Raw genomic sequence first — 19,677 nt, 5'->3', positions numbered from 1 at the left:
TCTCCAGACGGACGCTTCGGATAGAAGCCTGGGGGCGGTCTTATTGCAGGGAGCTCCTGATGCTCGGCGGCCCATTGCGTTCCTTAGTCGCAAACTCTTCCCCAGGGAAGTCCGTTATTCCAACGTGGAGAAGGAATGTTTGGCTGTAAAATGGGCTTTGGACTCCCTGAAATATTACCTTTTGGGAAGGGAATTTGTTCTGGAGACGGACCACAAGGCTTTGCAATGGCTTCAGCAAATGAAAGACACCAACAGCCGAATAACCCGTTGGTACCTGGCCATGCAGCCCTTCCGCTTCTCTATTCAACATGTCCCTGGCAAGGAGAACTTGACGGTGGACTACCTTTCCCGCAGTGCCAGTGACATCTGTGAAGGGGAGGAGTATGTGATGGCCTCGATGCAGCCACACATCAGTGAGCGGTAATGTTGCGCACGCACACGCATACAAACACTTATTCATATGTTCTTGTAATTTATCCTGCACATTCTTTAGTATTTCGTTTTATTCTCTCAATAGTTTCTGTTTATATATTTATTTGGCAATAAGACTCAAACACGGTTTATTTCTCATTAAGATATTTATTTGCGTTGTAGTACATCACTGTCTGATTGAAGTGCACACAATTTAGTTGGTGTTGTGCAGTACACGCATCTATTAATATTACTTTCTTTGAGTTTAAGTTACCGTTGTGTTGCTGAGGAGTGGATGATTGGAGCTTTGGATGGTTCGGCTAGTTCCGGTTGTGGTCCGCGTGAATTAAGGGCCGGCATGCCGCCTCATCCGCTATTTTTGTTCTGCTTGCCGCTACCAACCAGCAGATTAACTGTGGGGGGGTTCTCAAATGTTTGTGTTTGTATTTTCTTTCCTAATTGCTTGTTCTTTCCTTAGATTTATTATTTGTGTTAAAATTATGCATTTAATTAGTGCAATTATTTAACTGACCTTGGTATTGATTTTGTTGTTGTATTAGTGAAGTTGTTGTTTTTGTCTTCCCTTATGTGTTAATGTGGACTAGTCCATTTGTATAAATGTGTCCCTGATTGTTTAACTGGTAGATCAGTTCAGTTTGTCTTTACACGCACTCAGTTGTTTGAGTTTAGTTTGTTCTGTTGATCTCTTTTATAGGCCTAAACATTTGTTTTGATGATTTGGACTTTGTTTCCTTTTTGAAACTTTTGTATATGATTTTTTTGAATTCAGTAAAATATATTTTTGGAACATATTTCTATGATCCTCCTTCCTTGACTGCGTGGTCCCTCACAATGTGCATGGATAAATCATTTATAATAAAAAAAATGAATTTTGATTTCATGGTGACCTTAAAAGATATACTTTCCTTTTTTTTGGCGAATCCAATTCAATAAAACTTTTCATGCTGTTACAAAACAGTAAAAACATGCAGGTATGACAGTGAATGCAGCAAGATTTCAGGCGGCTGACCTCTGCAGAACATCTCAAGTTCCCCTACTAAACAGATCTGAGGTGTCATCCGAGCATTCAGACAGTCTAATCAAAGAACATCAAGATCCGCTGGAATGCTGAACATCTGAAAAGTATACTTCTGCATTAAACTGAGACGCACGCAATGAATGTGATTTAATGGAGCTGCTGTTTACGCTTCTAGCCAGTCAAGTCTTGTCATGCTTCACCCAGAAGGAACTTAACATTAACATTTTTGACAGTGTACAGAAATGCAATTACATGACAAGCTGATACAGTCTCTCGCCACTCTCACATGCACGTAGTAGAAAACCACCTGCTAAAAAACAACCATGTGCTATCTTCAAGTCATGTCATATACAAGATGAGCGCAAATGAACATTACCACATTGGCCACATTAATTCCACATAACTTAATTTTTTCAATTACGCTTGAAGTTTATTTACTTAATAATTTTAAAGCTACACTGTGTAGAATTTTCTCCCATCTAACGGTGAAATTGTTTATAACTACCAACTGACTACCCACTTACTCTCTAGCCTCTCCCATTCCGAGGGCGTTTTAACTCCTACGGTGGCCGTATTATTTCAAATCTGCCGGCAGTCGCGAGTAATCTCCCCCTCGCATTCGTCACGGTGCCACTGAGTGTAAAAACGCGAAAGGCGAAGCTTGAATTTCCAGGTATGTCCCTCTTTGGCTAATGTATTTTCAAGATGGAGGCGTCGCCATTCGAGCGACTCGCTCGTATGTATTCTAAATGGCAGATTCTACGCTTACGAGAATACTTGATTAGTTGGTAATAGTAATTACACATTAATTAACAAAGTGTTTTTTGCTAAGAATCAACTTAAAAAATGACAGTGTAGCTTTAAGGCAACAAGTTTCCTCACTTTTTTTAAGTTAAGTCAACTGATCACTTTTTACAGTGTAATAGTACATACATAATATTAAAATAACACTGCTAAGTTGTAATTGTGAATTGTTACTGTGATTTATTTTGCTACTCATTGACCATATATGAGGCAACAGGTTGCACAACAAAAATACATTTCCCATCATTCTCTCTGGCAGAATGATATGATAGGATAGACAAAAATGTAAAATACAAACCAAAAGCACATCCTTTGCACTTCATTCTGTTGAATTGGTGCTTCCTGTGTCTGTAAGGAAGAGAAAGAGCAGGAAAGAAATAGGAAATTGCTCCAAGTTCAGTCAAAATCATTTAAATGCACTTGAAGAAAGGAACTTCCCAGGAGGACTTGAAAGCAACAATAGCACCTATTACTGGATGCAAAAAAACAAACAAAAAACCATAAGATAGAGTTTAGGAAATACTACGGCCCATTGTACAGATGAGGGCAGAGCAGGTCCTCATGAGCGACCGCAGCATTAAAGGCCTTCGCTTTTCTTCTGTGGAGTTTGAATGTCCAAATGAATTCAGAAAGCGTATTTAGCGTCTGCTGGTGTTTATGAGTAATCCCTGTGGTCAAATCCCCTTCCTGTTCCCTGACCAACAACCTAAATAAGCAGGATAAGGAAGCATAAATGAACAGGCAATAAGTCTCAATTTGTCCATTGATGTTTCTTGGAGCAGCAATAAATTTGTATGCATGCAGACCATTTAATATACAGCACAAAACGCTATTTACCACAACTCCGCGATTAATGAAAGTAGTTTTACTGTACATTATAGCTGAAATTCGCTTTTTGTATACCTACATAAAGTCAACATGAAACCAATGCGGATTAGCATTAATGGAGAGAAATCATCATTTTCAGGATTGAGTTTACACAATTTATGATCTGTTAAAACAAACCGGCAAAATGAACATTTAATATGCTAAAAATGTGTGTATTGAGCAACCCAGTGAATACAGCTCAGTCTATTTGTTTGAAATGCACATACTCGATGAGACTTTATTGTCACAAGCACAATTTCTTGTCATAAAGTTACACAAAAATAATGGAACACATTTGCACAATTTATACAATCTAAACTCATTGTACAATGGACAGGCTAACTAAGTACTGGAGTTAAATATGTACTTACATTGCACACAATGATATTAAACCTACACAAGTATATATAGCTGTATGTCAAATGAAACATGGTCCGACATAAAAATCACATTATTTACATTAAACATCCATTTGATTTTGCAAAAAGGTTTAGATTTCATGTCGACGTCTTTCCATCAGTCCATAGTTGTGGCGCGATCGAGTTTCATCATGAAAACGAGAAGTCCACGTTATTAGTCCAAAAGTTAATAGCAAGAATTGCAGCTGCCACAAAGATTACAATGAACATTGTTTATTTTTATGCTGCATTTGCTCATATGAGGCTGGTGTCGATTACTTCACAAAGTGACACTGTTGCAAGTGTTTTTGTAAGAACAACAAAAGGAAAAAAAAAAAAAAAAAAAAAGGCTGCAAAAGCAATTTTCGATTTAAATCAAATACTGATTTTTTTTCTTTACATCTGCCTACATTTATTATTAGTTTAACTAGGTTATAGACATCACTACATAGACTACATTTTACACGGTAAGCGTAAAAATATCTCAGCGTTTTTTTGTCAGCAAGATGCTGTTTGGCAATGAAAAATGAGGTGCAACACTTGAAGAGAAAAAGATTCTTCGCATCATGAAAGATCCTGAAAATACTTCTGTACGTTAAAAACGTCAAAAAAAGAGAACAACTTTTCATTATATTTTTGTTGGATTCCTGTGTGTGTGAAAACAGTCCTGACATTGAGGTCGCTGCATGAATCATCTAACTTTAGCATACAGTCATTTTGACACAAAATCCTGCGTCATATTCACACTTCACCCAAACCAGGCATTAAATTCACCTGCTTTCTATGTAAATTAGACTTATTAGTTATTGCGCTTTATTAACTTAAGTAAATTATAATCTTACACTGTTATCGCTCTCGAAAATTGGACTGTAAATGCAAATGTATTTATTAAAAGGGTTGTTTACGTATATTTTCTATTGATAATGGCAGCAGTTAACCATCACATGATGATCAAATGATGGGGAACATCAAGAATGGGGTATATCTTGTGTTTTTAACTGTTTGTGTATGAATGATCAAGTCAAGAGAGTGTGTAAGTGTGTAAGTGAATTCAGAAATGTGTTTCAGCAGCGTCATGTCCGTCACATGTGAGATAAAGGTACTGCAGTCTGAACCAAAACAAAACGAACAAACATAAGAGTCTCCATTTACTCAGAAAACGGTGGGAACATGCCGAGGTCTGCAAAGTCTTCAATGTTGTAATTGGTTGATCCTTGAGTGGGATCGCCTGGCATCGGCAGCATATCCTGTGGGACAGAAATACAGCGCTCTGTTGAATCAGACAAGCTATGTTCAGTTACTGCTCTGCCAGTGAGTCAGTGTAACTGTAAAAGCTGATTCACCTCAGACGTCATTCTGTTTATTTTTTATTATTATTCACAATACCCATTGTTTCAAAACATCTTGAATTCAGGGGATGAATGAATCAATGAAAGATTTAATCAATAATTATTACATATGAATGATAGTAAATAATGTTAGTTAATAACAAAAGAAATTTCATTTGAACTATTCCTTTAAATCTTTACTTCCATTTTCTTTCGTTTGGTTAGCATATTGTTTACTATCACAGGCCTTCAAATGTTCTGTTGCCCACCAACACAACTCTACATGTGCTGAACACAGGTGTATTTTGATGTGAAGCGCTCACCTGGAAGACCTCCGTCTGGCTGGACTGAGGATGAGGATGTGGGTCTCCACCCTGCTGGCTGTGGTGTTGACTCTGCCACTGGGACCAGACCTCAGACGGACGGCCCTGGAACTGTCCTCCGCTCTGGCTGCTTTCACCTGACACATCTGGAGAAACCAACAAAGATGAACAGATAATACTTCTATAATCATTTTTTCATGGCGTTCATTATTGGAATTCCAGTGAAATGTAGTATGGAAAAGAGCTGTGGAATGTTATTATTAAAGGAGAACTCCGGTCAATTTTAACATTGAGCTCATTTTTTTGTACATTTGGAGTGCTGTCAGTACAGAGAACAATGACAAAAATCGGTGTTGCCTACACCGTGTTATCCTCTACCAAACAGGATGTAAATACAGGTATGAGCGCTGGCTAAATAAATATAATTTTTATTAATATCTTTCACATCTACTGCAGTCAGATTGACCCGTGATCACTCTGAAGGAATCACTCACATTGGCTGTGCACTTGTAATGACACATTTAAGGATGTTAAGAGGCTAAAAGCAGGTTTAAAACTTGCCCCATTGAAGTCAACAGGGTGCAAATTTTAAAAAGAGGATAACACGGTGTTGGCAACACCAATTTTTGTCGTTGTTCTCTGTATTGACAGCACTCCAAATGTACAAAAAAATGAGCTCAATGTTAAAATTGACCGGAGTTCTCCTTTAACGAAACTATTAAAAACATTATTTGTTGATTGAAACCAAGCTGAAATAAAATAAAATAAAATTAATATTAGATGAAAAACAAACAATTATAAATACAATTATAAATAAAATGTGTTATAATTGTTAACTAAAACTATTAAACATCATTTGTTCCTAAAAAACCTAAAATGAAATGTAAATATTAGATGAAAAACTTAAAAGAAAATTATAAATTGAACAAAATAAAAATAAAAGAAATAAAATGTCTTGTTAACTAAAACTATTAAAAATCATTTGCTGATTGAAATAAAGCTGAAATAAAATAGAAATATTAGTTGAAAAACTTTAATGAAAATTATAAACTGAATAAAATATTATTAAGTGTTATTGTTAACTAAAACTGTTAAAAATAATTTGCTGATTGAAATAAAGCTAAAATAAAGTAAAATAGAAATATTAGATTAGATAAAGGTTATATTATATTAGTTATAGTTACAATAGAAAAACAATATATGAAAATTAAACTGAATACAATAAAAATAACTGAAATAGAATAAGTGCTAAAATGACTAAAACTGAAAAATAAATGCTAAATAGAAAAAACTAATAAAAATTACAAAAGCACATAAAAATGATTAAAACAAACTAAAATGAAAATTCAAAAATAAAAGCTAATTAAAAACATTAATAAATACTATAATAGTATAAAAATAATACAAAAATAACACTGGAAAAGACTTTTTGCGTTCTACAGAAAAAAAAGAAAGAAAAAAAAAACATTCAGGGTGAATCAATGAAGGAAGAATGTTCTGATATGAATCCTCCACCGCTTCTCAACAAACATGTTTATAATTTGCGGTATCAACTTTCACCATTAACTCCAACACACGTCTACTTTTGCAGCATCTCAATCGAGCGTGCGTGTAAAACACTTCAACCGTACGACCTCCATTTCGCTCAATTTGTCGCACAGGAGGGGAACACATTTACTACAGGCTGACAGAATCATTTAAACGCACACATCTAGAGTCTCTTCACCCGCAGGGCCCGAGTCTTTGGTTAGGAAACGAGCAGAGTCGAGAAGACTAATGCGCGGTGGGCGCAGGCGGAGGTGACGACGTGGGTGGGTGTTTTGCAAGATGGCACAGCGATGCCCTCGGGCTGTTTCTCATATTCTCCATGTTGATGAGGCAGTGATGTAAGGTCAAACTTCTCATTTCCCTACTGTGTTAGCGCTTGCCACGCGGACGACGGTATTCAGCCGAGAGCGTCCCTTCTCTGGCTCGATTTCTGGCTGTCTTTCCCTCAAGGTTCGGCTGTTTGGCTCCACTGACGCGCCTCGTATATCTCTCTATCAATTTTCCTATTCGTCTCTCATTGTCTGTGTCTCCCCTAGCCATCTTTCTCCGTCCCCATCAATCTGAAATCGGCGTGCTTCATGTTTTCCCTCGGTCTCTGTAGAGCTTAGGTGCCGCTTATTCTCTGACCACTCCATCAAACATGATTCTTAAAGATGAAACGGTGCAAAAAGCTGGCGTGATGAAAGCAAACACATTTCAAACAAAGAGCTGGGCTTTGCTGTTAGTCCCAAGTGCACTTCAAATCAATGCAAGGATTGAAAGCACATTCTCTCGCTTTCATAGTGATAAATGCAGCTCATTTAAAAACATGCTCATTTTCATGTAAGCATATAAAGACTGCAATTAAGTCACAATGTAGCATTATCTCAGTATGAAACATTTGAATGAAGGCAGTATGATGGTTGTTTATGCATTTCATTAGTTGCAAAAAAGAAGATTGTACAAACTATGAAGTACAAATCTCGCAGGAGTTGTTTTTTTATCTGTAAATAAATGATTGTATTGATTTCATGTGAATGTTTTTACATGACTGGTGTTAAGAGTTACTTGACCATTATCTTATTCTTACTCTGCCCATGTTCTTTTCTTTTGTCTACTTGTATGTGTGACTGATTGGACACTTGGAGACAAAGAGTTAAGTTTTCATCTGTGTAAATATATTGATCACATGTCCTGGAACAAAGATCCTGGCCTTCAGCAAACAATAGCAGTCAATTAACTTAAAACCTATACAAATAAAAAGAAACTGAATTTCTGAAATATGCAGTGGTTTGGTAATGTCACCTAATAAATCTGCCCTCAGTTCATGATATAAAAATGTTAAAATTAATGACATTTCTGATCTTCAAACTGCTGCTCTGGCAGAGATGTGCTCCCCTGTCACTTCTCATTTCCATCAGAACTGAATATGAAATATGAAAATATATAAGTTCTTTGGAAAAGTTGCAAAGTACAACTTTCCTTTTTATGAATTCATCATAGAGAGAAAGTCATTAAGTTTGGGTAGGGAACAAGGCCATACATATACTCTGGCAAATTTGACAAAAGCAATGAAGATTTCATAAGAATTCATGAGCAAAAAAAAAAAAAAAGATTTTTAAATATGAGATTTATGCATGTAACATGCATGTATACACTTAGCAGTAAAAACAATTATAAATGTTAAAAAAGATTACAGTTAAAAAGATTATTGTAAAAAAGATTACAATAATGTGCTCAGTTTGCTGGGGAAAAAAATGGCATTCAATGAATTAATTCCATATACAGAAAAAGACATTCCTGCAGGCTTTCTTCCTCCATTTACGCGTTCAAGGGCTGTCCACGTGAGGAGGTGAAGATAAATGTCCCATTTTCTTTAATGACACCATATTAAAAAAGAATTATCTGGACATGGCTTCATTTTCAAGCGGCTGGCTGAAGTCTTCAGGGCTTGGAAAGCCATTCGGAGTCTGATACACTCGAAATTGAAGTGGGTTTTTAATGTCACCTCTTTAACATAAATTACTTATTAAATGGACACACTAATCACAGGTTCAAGGTAGAGAGTTCCCCTCAAGGGACACAACAATGGGGGGAAAATGGCATCCTTTAAGCCTCCGTACGTATGCTCTGCTTCAAATTAAACTCGGTTCATAGACCTGAATGTGATGGAGAAATTCGAGGCGGCTTTAAACGGATGCAATGCAATAACAACGATTCTACAGTTTCTCCCTTTAAGCCGTTCAGCATGTTCTGCCTTCGGTCGAAGAATGTGAAAAGTTGCACAACTGTGGTGGTGGATCTTTGCCCTTTGTGTCACGCTGGTCAAATTCCTTACTTAAAAGTGTCAGGATTCAGAAACCAGATCTCTGTAGCATGAGTTAAAAGGTGCAGCATATGACAGATTAATTAAACACACTGCAGGATGTTTAAAGCCCAGCACATTACAAAAGAAAGACATGCAAGAGCAAGTGAGTTTGACTGATGTAAGATAGAATAGGAGTGGGCGATATGAATGCACAATAATTATATATATCATGAAGGAGAAGTAATCCACTTCATCAAATCTGGCCTCCTTTAAAAAAAAAGAAAAAAAGGTTTGGACACCCCAGCTCTATTTCACTTTTTGTGACATCTTTACTTGATGTATGTTTTGATTACATAAACTTATTTGAAAAGCAATTTTCCAAACTTATTGAATAAGTTATGCATGTTGTGTAACAGCCATGATTAAAAGTTGCTGTTCTATTGAGAAGTGATTTAAAAGGGTTTTCAAAACTAAGAACAAACATCTAATTGCCTGTTGTCCAACAATTGTGATCACTCGAACCACAGAAATCTGTTTTTTATACGGTCTATAATAGAGATTAAGCGGCCAATCCAGAGAAACCAAAACAACAAAACTGTGTGTCTCACTATGGATGCCATACAATTCTCACACTGTCTGCTGTCAAAGACAAAGACTGTTTTGTTGAAGAAAAATGTCTGTTTCAGTCATTGTGTGTTATAGTCTGTGTTTTATACGGAAATCTATAAATCGCTGTACATGTAAAATACAGTTCATACAGGCATCTGAAAGGGCCCATGGGAGGATTTTGTATCCCAGAGGTGCTGTGATGTCACCTCCATATGAATGCCTGTTAATCTAAGACTGACGTCAGTCTGGAACATATCACGGTTTGAAGCGCACCAGGGATCTACTGTCAATCATGCGGTGAGATCATTCGACCGTTTCAGGTAAAAAGGGTTTTCACAATACCAAAATGTCAGTAGCTGATATCAATACTTTAAATGATGATCAATAGCAATTCTTATAATACAAAACAAACGAATGCACTCAAATTCAAAACCAATGTTTACATAATTACATAATATAGGGATTGTCAAAGTTTTTTTTTTTTTCGTCATCTACTGAATTTTTCGTAAACGATACCAGGGACACCGAAACACCGGGGAACATGAAATTTGGTGGGCATGTAGCCCCACTAGACTTTTACGGAAAAATTTCGTTTGGTCCCCGGGGGACACTCCCCCCCCGCGCTGGGCCCCCCCAAACCCAAAAAATGCAGTTTTTCCTAAATAACTACCTGAACCGTGGCACCGAGGATGAAGAAATTTTTATGGTATGTTGGTCTTAAGGGCCCACATCAACCTAGCCCATAATCACTCATTTGTGATTTGCGCCCCTTCCCATAAAAAATGAAAATGCAATATTATTCTGCTTTAATCGCCCCTATCTTCAGTTGAGATGTTCAGAACTGCACCATATTTCATGTGTATGATTAACTTGACATCCTCTGGGGGTATGCTAAGTTTCGTAGAATTTCATCCATGGGGGGGTATAAAATAAATTCATTTTTGTGCACATTTAGTGACTGTACACTCATCGGCCTGTAGATGGTGCAGTTGAGCGAAGGGTTGCTGGTTTAGGATGATACTGTCACTAAGGTTGCCAACTGTCCCGAATTAGGCGGGATGTCCCGCATTTTGGGCCTAATTTATTTGTCCCGTGCGTGACCTCCCGTGTCCCGTTTTTTGACAAGCTGATAAACCACTGACTGATACAACAGCAACAGCAGCAGTGCTGACCACGACACTTGGGAATGATCACCGACACCTGTCATCATCCAATCTTGATTTGCGAACATCCTCTGCCGTCTGGTCGCTTCCGCTTCAAGCCGGACTCGTCTCACGCTAACGGTAATTTCCTTTTACTGTCCACGTTTTGATTTCGGCTAATCAATTTTGGCGAATGCAAACAACGTGATTATTGTTCATGAGTCTAACATCCAGCCACGCAAGAAAACATGTAATCTACCTGAGGGAATAATATGCTCAAAAAACATTTCTGATTATTATTAATGTTTTAAAGCTTTTAGAAAGTACATAGAAAGCTTTTGTAATATTATCTTAACTTTCACTTTTGATTAATGTAATGCATCCTTGCTGAATAAAAGTAGGCAATTACTTTCTTTATTTTTTTCCCCCAAAAATAATCTTACTAACCCCAAACTTTTGAACTGTAAGCCTAGTGTATAATGTTAAAAAAGCTTTCTATTTTAGATAAATGCTGTTATTTTGAACTATGGTTTGTTTGTAATGTGACGTTTTTCATGTATGACATTAAAATTATTTTTAGAATTAAATACATAAATAGGTTAAGCAATACAAATGTGTTTATGTCTGATAACCTTTTAAACACAAACTTAACTGCAGACACTGACATGACGTACACTGTGTGATACAGTACAAATATTTTGAGTGTCCCTCATTTTCCTATAAATAACCACGATTGTCCCGCATTTTCCTTTTCTGAAGTTGGCAACCCTAATTGTCACACACACACATGCAGGAATACAAACAAACGCAAGCATGCACACACACTGACATCCACACGCACAGACACACACACCCATACACACACACATACAAATCCACATGCACAGACACACACACAAACACACACGCGCACACACATGTACGCACGCATACATACACGCACAGACACACACACACACACAGACACACACACATACACACACATACACACACACACAGACAGACATGCACATACTACTACTTTTTTTAGGTATATACATAAACACGCAATACAGCCAAATTGCTCCACGTCATTTCTTTTTGTGGAAAGCCAGTGCAGGCCTGAGCGGTGGTCATATTTTGTACCGCCATGCGGTACATCTAGTTAACTTACTAAAACTAACATTTTAACCAAGACATTCACACGTTCAGCTGTAACACAAGTTCAAATTATGATATCTACTTGATCAACATGATCAATAAATGATTCAATGAATGTTAAATAGGACCTATTAAGCCCTTTTACAAAGTCTTATTTTGTTTTTAGGGTCTACTAGAATAGGTTTTCATGCGTCAAATGTTCAAAAAACACCTTATTATTCACATATTTTACATTGTTGCAGCACCTTTCTTCCCAGTCTGTCAGTAACGCTCTGTTTAGCCCCTCCTTTTGAAAAGTGTAAAATGCTTTGATTGGTCAGCTGGACCAGTGTGTTGCAATTGGTCAACCGCTTTCAGTGTGTTTCAGACATGTCACACCCCTTACCGTTCAACACTCTACTAACGCAGCTCAACCAGACCTTACCCCTTTTTTTTGCATATGCCTTGAGCAGGAATTATTTAAATAAGGAATATTGTGACGAACATTCCTGGAAGAAAACTTGACAACAATGGAGGTGTTTGAGGGAGTTCAGAAACTTCATGCTTTGTAACTTTGCAGACCTTTTTGAATGCTTTTCAAAAAAGAATAATAGGACCCCTTTTAACATACAGCAATGTTAGCGCAATAAACACGTATGCACCAAAATGGAGCAATTTATTGTCATAAATGAACAGATCTTACCAAAAGCAGCGCTGCGATTGGCCAGGTTGGAGTAGGCATTTCCAGAGGGCGAGGAGGTGGCGGGGCTGGACAGAGGGCTGTATGAGGACGGGTCGGCCTGGTAGCTGTGGCTGGAGCCAATGCCGAATGGTGAGGATTGAGCCTTATTGGACTGAGTTTGAATCTGCTGCTGTGGTGGAATGACAGGAGACATGATGATGATGTTAATATACAGTGGAAAATCGGGTCAGTATGTTTTTTTTGGAAAGAAATTATTACTTTTATTCAGGAAGGATGCATTAAACTGATCAAAAGTGACAGTAAAGACATTTATAAGGACCTGTTTACACCTGGTATTAAGATGCACTTTGGTCAATTGGATCAAAAGTGAACGATGCTGAACACAGGTGTGAACAGGGTCTGAGACGTTTTGAGTTTGTCCACTTTTAACCACTTCCAGAGGTAGTTGAAAACACATTCGACCAGATTGCTTTCGCAGTGTAGACGCTTATGTGGTTGAATGTGTTCTAACAGTCACAAAAGAATCTACTCCACGCCTACTGATCTAATGCGCAAACATTACGGGAAGAGCACTAGCCAGACGGGATTCAAACTTTGTCGGCTGAAGACCCAAGTTTGGTTTAAAGATGAAAAACGTACCAAGCACAATGTTCTCCTCACCATTCCTTGTTTCTAACACGCACTCACAGCTTTCGGCATGGTCTTGTGGCTATCAGAGCAGAAATGAAAGTTGATGCTCTTCGTATGTTTTACCATTCAATGTCAACCTGGTGCGTTCATATATAAATTGTGTGAGCTTTTTTTTTGTCCAATAGACCGAAAGATCTGAAAAAGCCCATATATATTTATCAGCTCATAGACCCTCCCCTCGAAGAAATCAGGACAGAAGTGGTTGAAAGTGGACAAAAGAGACAGATTAAAACACCAGGTGTAAACGGTAAAGTGTCTCCCTCGTCTACATGTGATCTGATCGACCAAAACGCATCTTAATACCAGGTGTAAACAGAGCCAAAACATTTTTATTTAAAATAAATGCTGTTTGTGACGAGCAGGATGAGGCCGAGGGCCGTGAGAGAACGGTGCGAGGCCGGTGGTGTGATTAATGATGAGCGACACCTGTGCGACGCACCGGTCTCGCATCTCTCAAGGAGGAGCGGAAGCATAAAAGGAGGAGCGACGATCGTGAAGGACGAGAGAGGACAGGCCTGGATTTTATGTTGCGTTTTATTATGTGTGTCAGCAGTCGTCCGTGAGGGGCTGCAGTCTTTACTTTCGTATTGTATTTGTTTATTTATTTATTTAAAAAGTCTTTCAATGTTCGCCGGTTCCTGCTGCCTCCTTCCCATAACAACTAACCTTGCTACACTGTTCTTTTGAACTTTAATCACAAACTCGGTAAGGACAGTTGTTTTAAAGTGTTTTAAGAACAAATAAGACCTCAACACTTTCCATTTCATGTCAAACTCAAGACAGCCGTAAATCAGATCTTACAATCAAGCTAAAAGTCTTAACTGGGCTGGGCAGAAAGGAAACCACTGCAATCACACAATGACAGCTGCAGACAACAAGCTTTACTTTTAATCAATGGAGAACCGCAGAGCTACTTGTGTACTAACATTTCTCTGCTCTTCTGCATAACAAAGGGCTTAATATTGGGAATGACTTTGCATATGTTATTATTAAAGACATTACAAATATGACATGACATTAAAATGATATGCATGCAATTTATTGCTTCCTAAAGAGACAGATGACAGACCATAAAGCATACACAAACACATTCATCAGAGATGATTAAAAACACACATATCATGAACGGCACACGCAAGGTTCTTCACAAACCCCGGTAACCTTCTCTAATGGCAGGACTCGACATTAAGCATGACCTAAAAGACTATTTAAGAGTCTATTTAATATGTTCCAATTTTGTTCCCCCTCTTATTGGTTCATATTACTTTAGTTGCACTTAATGTTTGCAGTTATACAGATATCCAGTTTGAAAATAAAAACAATCTTTTTTTTGTATATTTAATAAAATAAATCATTTTTAGTTGTATATTTTTGGAATAGAAAAAAGTATATATTTTTTGGTTATCTTTACTATTAAAATAAATAATTCTACATATTTGTCTTAAATATACTGTACATACATACTACTTACATATTATTTTTGGTAAGGCAAGTATTAAAATACATATTTTTCTACTGCTTTGCCCTGAATTATCTTTTTCAGCCACTGCTCCACATCCAAACGTGGATCTGGTTTCAATTCTCCCATCACAATGCTAAAGAGGAATGTTCCATTACTTTAATTAATCTGACGGAGAATAGAGTGCCAGTGGCAAGCTGCCGGCGCAGGCATGCAAAGGCAGCGATGGGTTCATTCTCACCTGGCCGGAGAAGGGTGGTCGGCTTCCTGTCCAGGACACCTGGCCGGCGTTGATCTGCCGGGATATCTGGGTTAGGTTCTGTCCAGCTGAACCAGCTGTGGACTGGATGTCATTGACGCCTGGGACGTGGATCACAGATGAGCTGAAAGACACACGCACCACATTATGACATTCCTCTTGATTCTCTGCCAAACGTCTGAAGGCCTATTCACACCAGGCAGGCAGGCACAGACTATAAACTATATATTCCCTATCAAATGCACAACACAACATAGGTAATCTAATGCAATAATGCCACAAATACAGTCATGATCAGCAAAAAAAAAAAAATAATTGTTCTCAATTCACCTGACATTGACTCCAAAGATAATTAACATTACATCCTGGTATATTCCATTATCAATATCGCCGTTTACTTGCGCTTCATTGAATTTCGTCACTTTGACATTCAGAACACTGGGCAGAAATCACATCGCGTCAACACTCGCCGCGGGCTTTCATGATGCCTTGCGGATTTTTGTCATTTTGTGAAATATTATTACAGTATAAAATTACTAAACTTATTACAATTACTAACCCAAACTTTTGAACAGTAGTGTATCAGTAACATTTTAGTGATTTTGCATTATAGCACATGAAAACTGTGAAATCAGGGGTCGTATTCTGCATAAAAGAATATAATGACCAGAGTGTATTCGCATTTCATTTGAAAAACTTGTTGTGAACAGGTTTTTAAAGTAGTGGGTTACATAGTAGTGAAATGTGTTCATCCATACCCGAAGCTCTTGCCAGAGTGTCCGGGCTGGAACGGGCTGCCTTGAGAGTATAACTGCTGCCCACCAGCAGTGGAGGAGGGAACCATCATCTTTTTATCAGCTAAACACAAACAAACCCAATAAACAAAGATCCTTATCATGCTCACAGTTATTGAATGACTACATTTAAGAAAGGAGACAGTCACACAACACATCACAGCATCTTTATCGGCTACAAAGACTGAGAAAAAAAGAACAGAAAAATAGAGACAAACTACAGAAGACAGACATGCAAACTTATTAGAATTAAAAGCAAAACCAGCTTGGAATCATTTTTGTTTTTGCATATGCAATAATATAATAAATTATTTTTAGCCGTATATATTTTAGTAAAGAAAAAGTATATCTTGTATATATATAAAATGTTATATATCTGTAAGTATTTACAGAGGAAAGACATGTAACGTTAACAGAATTACCCAGCTAAACCAGCCTGGACCAGCTAATGACCCTAAATAACTGACTTTGACCATTAGAAGCTGGATTCTACGTGTTTTAGCTGGAATTTCCGTCTTAATTTCTTTGTAAATTCGTTGTAATACCTACCAACTGCAGCAATCATACATTGTAAACATATCATACCATGCATTAAAAGAGTATATAAATTCTATCTGGCAGACATGCATAGGCTTTGTAATTACATTAAGCAAAATTACAGTAAATTGCTTGTTTAGATTAAAATCAGTGTGTGATGCAGTGCTAGTCACATGAAATATATCTAAGAACATACATCCAGAGATCCCTGTGTACATGTCACTGAAGCGAGGGTCTCTCTCCTGGGAGAACAGTGAATCGGCTTTGTCGATGGTCTTGCCCGCCTCATGAACGCCGGATTGCACACTGGCAACTGGCACCTGTGGGTGTCAACGTGAGAGGGTCAGTTTGTTATTGATTATTTAACTGGAATGAAAACTAAATGCTAAATAAGAGATTAAGTGAATGCCACAAGGATCACAAACGTAACTTCACTGAAAGTGTTAAACTGCAAGCTCAGGAATCAATAATGATGACCAAAAAAAGTCGCTTTTTAAATTGCAGACAGGCGTTAAACATCCATATAGATTGTAAATGCTGTTGGGCGCTACCCAAGATCCCATGTGTGAGGAGTTATCTATTTTCAACAAATAATCCTCACTGCTTTATTAAGATTGACTCAAATGACCCCTTTTACATAAACAGCATATGATATAGCATAACAACATTATCACTTATGACTCAAAGCAAATGTGCATCAAGTTGAAAAAGTTGTGAAAGATGAAGACAGAGGGCATATTCCAAACAATGGGTGTTATATGTGTTACTGTCCTATTTTTATAGCACAGATTTCACAGAGAGGGAGTTAACAGTCCACAGCCAAAATTACCAAAATGATGCAGATTCTCTATTGCATTTATCAGTCATTACCCAAAGTAACATACAGTGCTTTAAGCAATTCTGGCATGCATACCACACAAACTAGCACATGCCGTCAAGCATAAAGCACACAACAGTGACCTCATACTTTTACAGTGAAATTGATTCTGATATTGATTCTGATTCTGAAAAAATATTTCCATTTTTTTTATCCATTCAAATTCTGAGCCATGAATTAAATCAACTAGCTTTAAGATGAATCACAACATTACAAACTCATATTTGAAGCAAACAAGTATAAAAAAAAAACAAAAACAAAAAAACAACAACAACAACAAAAAAAACATACGAGTACTTAAAGTAGGCATGAAATTAAAGTTGCAACTGATTTTACTACCATATTGTGACATTTCCATTTTATCAAACAAGGATTAAAAGAGTTAAAGATATTACTTGTTGACTGTATTGTAAAAAAATTAGCATTGCTCACTGGAATAGAGGCAGAACTGAATGATAATGGCTGCAGCGCGTCATCAAAAGAGCATTTCACAGGATGAGCAAATTAAGAGTATATTTTGTTTAAAGATTACAATATTTTGTAAAAATAAAAGATAAATAAATGCATGGATGAATTGTTTATAATAAGATCAGTGAAATAAAAAATAAATATGGTCAATTATAATTTAACGCTGACTTTATTTTGTAAGACAATGAATTACACAATCACAAAGCATGCCAAATAACAATTTAATTAAAAACAACAGTTTACAATAAGTGTACTAAGTGACTTTTCACTTAGTATAAAAATAATATGTTGTAATTTAACAGTAATATTGTCTATTTTCATTGCAAATTTTTTTTTAATAAATTTGTTTTAATATAATTAGATTATAAACCTAAAACCAATTTGATACAACAGAAAAGCTAAGGGAGAAGATCTGTCTACTGCTTGTTTCTCAACTGTTTCTCCAAGACAGCAATAAGATTAAATAGAGAACAAATGGAGATTTTTGCTAAAGTCTGTTATTTTATGAAAAAAGTCAATATTTCAATAACTGAACAACACATTGGCATGTTCACAGTTCTCTGATGTCAGTAAATGGTCACATGACAAGCAGTTAAACAAATAAAATATTCCAACTTCTTTAGCAAGTGTTTTATTTTGATTTTGTTTTTATTATTTATTTATTTTAATTTTACATTTTTATGATTTTATTAAATTATTAGCTTTTCATTAACTTTCAAACCCCAATTTGAGAAAACCTGGTCTAGAGTTTCCACAGATTTAGCAATCGACAATCAAACATCATATATCGCAATACGAACTCTCATTTCTCATCAAATGTCCCCAAAACCAAAAGATCAGATCCATTATCATCCACATTCATTTTATAGCTCTAAACTCTATTTAGTATAAAGTATATAGTATGTATAGTGTAACAACAATAACTAAGGGATTTTCGGAGAAACATCTGAGACGAAGTTGATCAAACATGACAGTTAACTCCATTAAGTCTCTTGAGCTTCTACACTTCTAGATAATAAAATTTTCCTGTGGGAGCTTCACTGTCTGATATTCAGTTCAAAGCATAAATCTAAAAAAGGCTCAGCTGTGACACTAATGGAGGGACTTGCATATAAAATGAAGGAGGATAAATTATACATACTACACAGGCTAAAAAGAGTAATGCACCTGTAAGGGTTAGGTGACTAAATGACAAACTAAGAGAAAAGTGTGTATGCGCACCTGCGACAGGTCATAAGCAGTCAGTCCATCTCTCTGGTGAACCTCCAGTTCGGCCTGCTGCTGCTGCTGAAGCTGCCTGGAATAAAACACAACCAACATACAACTTTAACATCAACACCTGCTGTTTATCATATTCCAGTTTGATTAAAGGCATCATTAACTGAGCATGTAGATAGATTTAGTAGTCCGATAAACGACCTCAAATGAATATTCGGTTTCAGTAAAAACAGATCAATCATATACATAACACTCCAATCCATATTCTTAATACATTGCCTAAGATCATCAAAGCCAAAAATCAGCCTATATGTGAAATAGTGTATTCATATGTTATTATGAATGTAGCATGCGCTTTCTTATCAAAAGTGATGCACAGTACATTTTACTGCAGTGATTTAGTGGCTTACAGCTCATATAACACTACTTCTGAGGGGAATTGTTTTTTAATATATGTATTTATATTTATTATTATTTATTTTACATAAACATTTTTTAAATAGATGAATAATTATTTTTTATTTATAATTTTATAATAATTTATTTTATTTGCATCTATTTTTTTGCTTTTCATCTAGTCCTTGGCAGTTCTTAAAGTTAGGTAAATACAACCTCAGATGAATAACAACACTTGACATATTACACAGTGTCATGGTTTGTTTAGCAAAAACTAGGCCAAAATGGAGAAGGCATGGGTGACAAACTAAGTGCACCCTTACTGCTTCCGAATTAAGAGTTTAAGTAGCAGTCATGCGCTGCTAATCAAATTAATTGATTAATTGATCATCAGCAAGCAT

The 19,677-nt window shown here is 36.6% G+C and overlaps 1 protein-coding gene across 4 annotated transcripts in view; it reads right to left on the bottom strand.

Moving 5' to 3' along the window:
* Positions 1–3,335: 3,335 nt before the first annotated feature.
* arnt2 (aryl-hydrocarbon receptor nuclear translocator 2) overlaps positions 3,336–19,677 on the bottom strand; it is a 79,103-nt gene continuing 62,761 nt past the window's right edge. For 2 of the 4 annotated variants that reach the window (XM_081358742.1, XM_081358740.1), the window contains 7 exons: positions 18,884–18,959; positions 16,514–16,637; positions 15,745–15,844; positions 14,969–15,110; positions 12,579–12,747; positions 5,171–5,316; positions 3,336–4,766 (listed from right to left, as the gene is read on the bottom strand). In XM_081358742.1, the coding sequence (XP_081214868.1) occupies positions 4,668–4,766; positions 5,171–5,316; positions 12,579–12,747; positions 14,969–15,110; positions 15,745–15,844; positions 16,514–16,637; positions 18,884–18,959 (856 nt within the window). In that variant the 3' untranslated portion in view covers positions 3,336–4,667. The remainder of the gene's footprint in view (positions 4,767–5,170; positions 5,317–12,578; positions 12,748–14,968; positions 15,111–15,744; positions 15,845–16,513; positions 16,638–18,883; positions 18,960–19,677) is intronic. The other 2 variants (XM_081358741.1, XM_081358743.1) reach the window with 1 other exon arrangement.

Source organism: Scardinius erythrophthalmus (assembly GCF_964197995.2).
Source record: "Scardinius erythrophthalmus genome assembly, chromosome: 2".
NCBI classification, from domain to species: domain Eukaryota; kingdom Metazoa; phylum Chordata; class Actinopteri; order Cypriniformes; family Leuciscidae; genus Scardinius; species Scardinius erythrophthalmus.
Note: the sequence above shows the minus strand (reverse complement) of the source record. Positions and strands in the feature narration are given on the sequence as shown.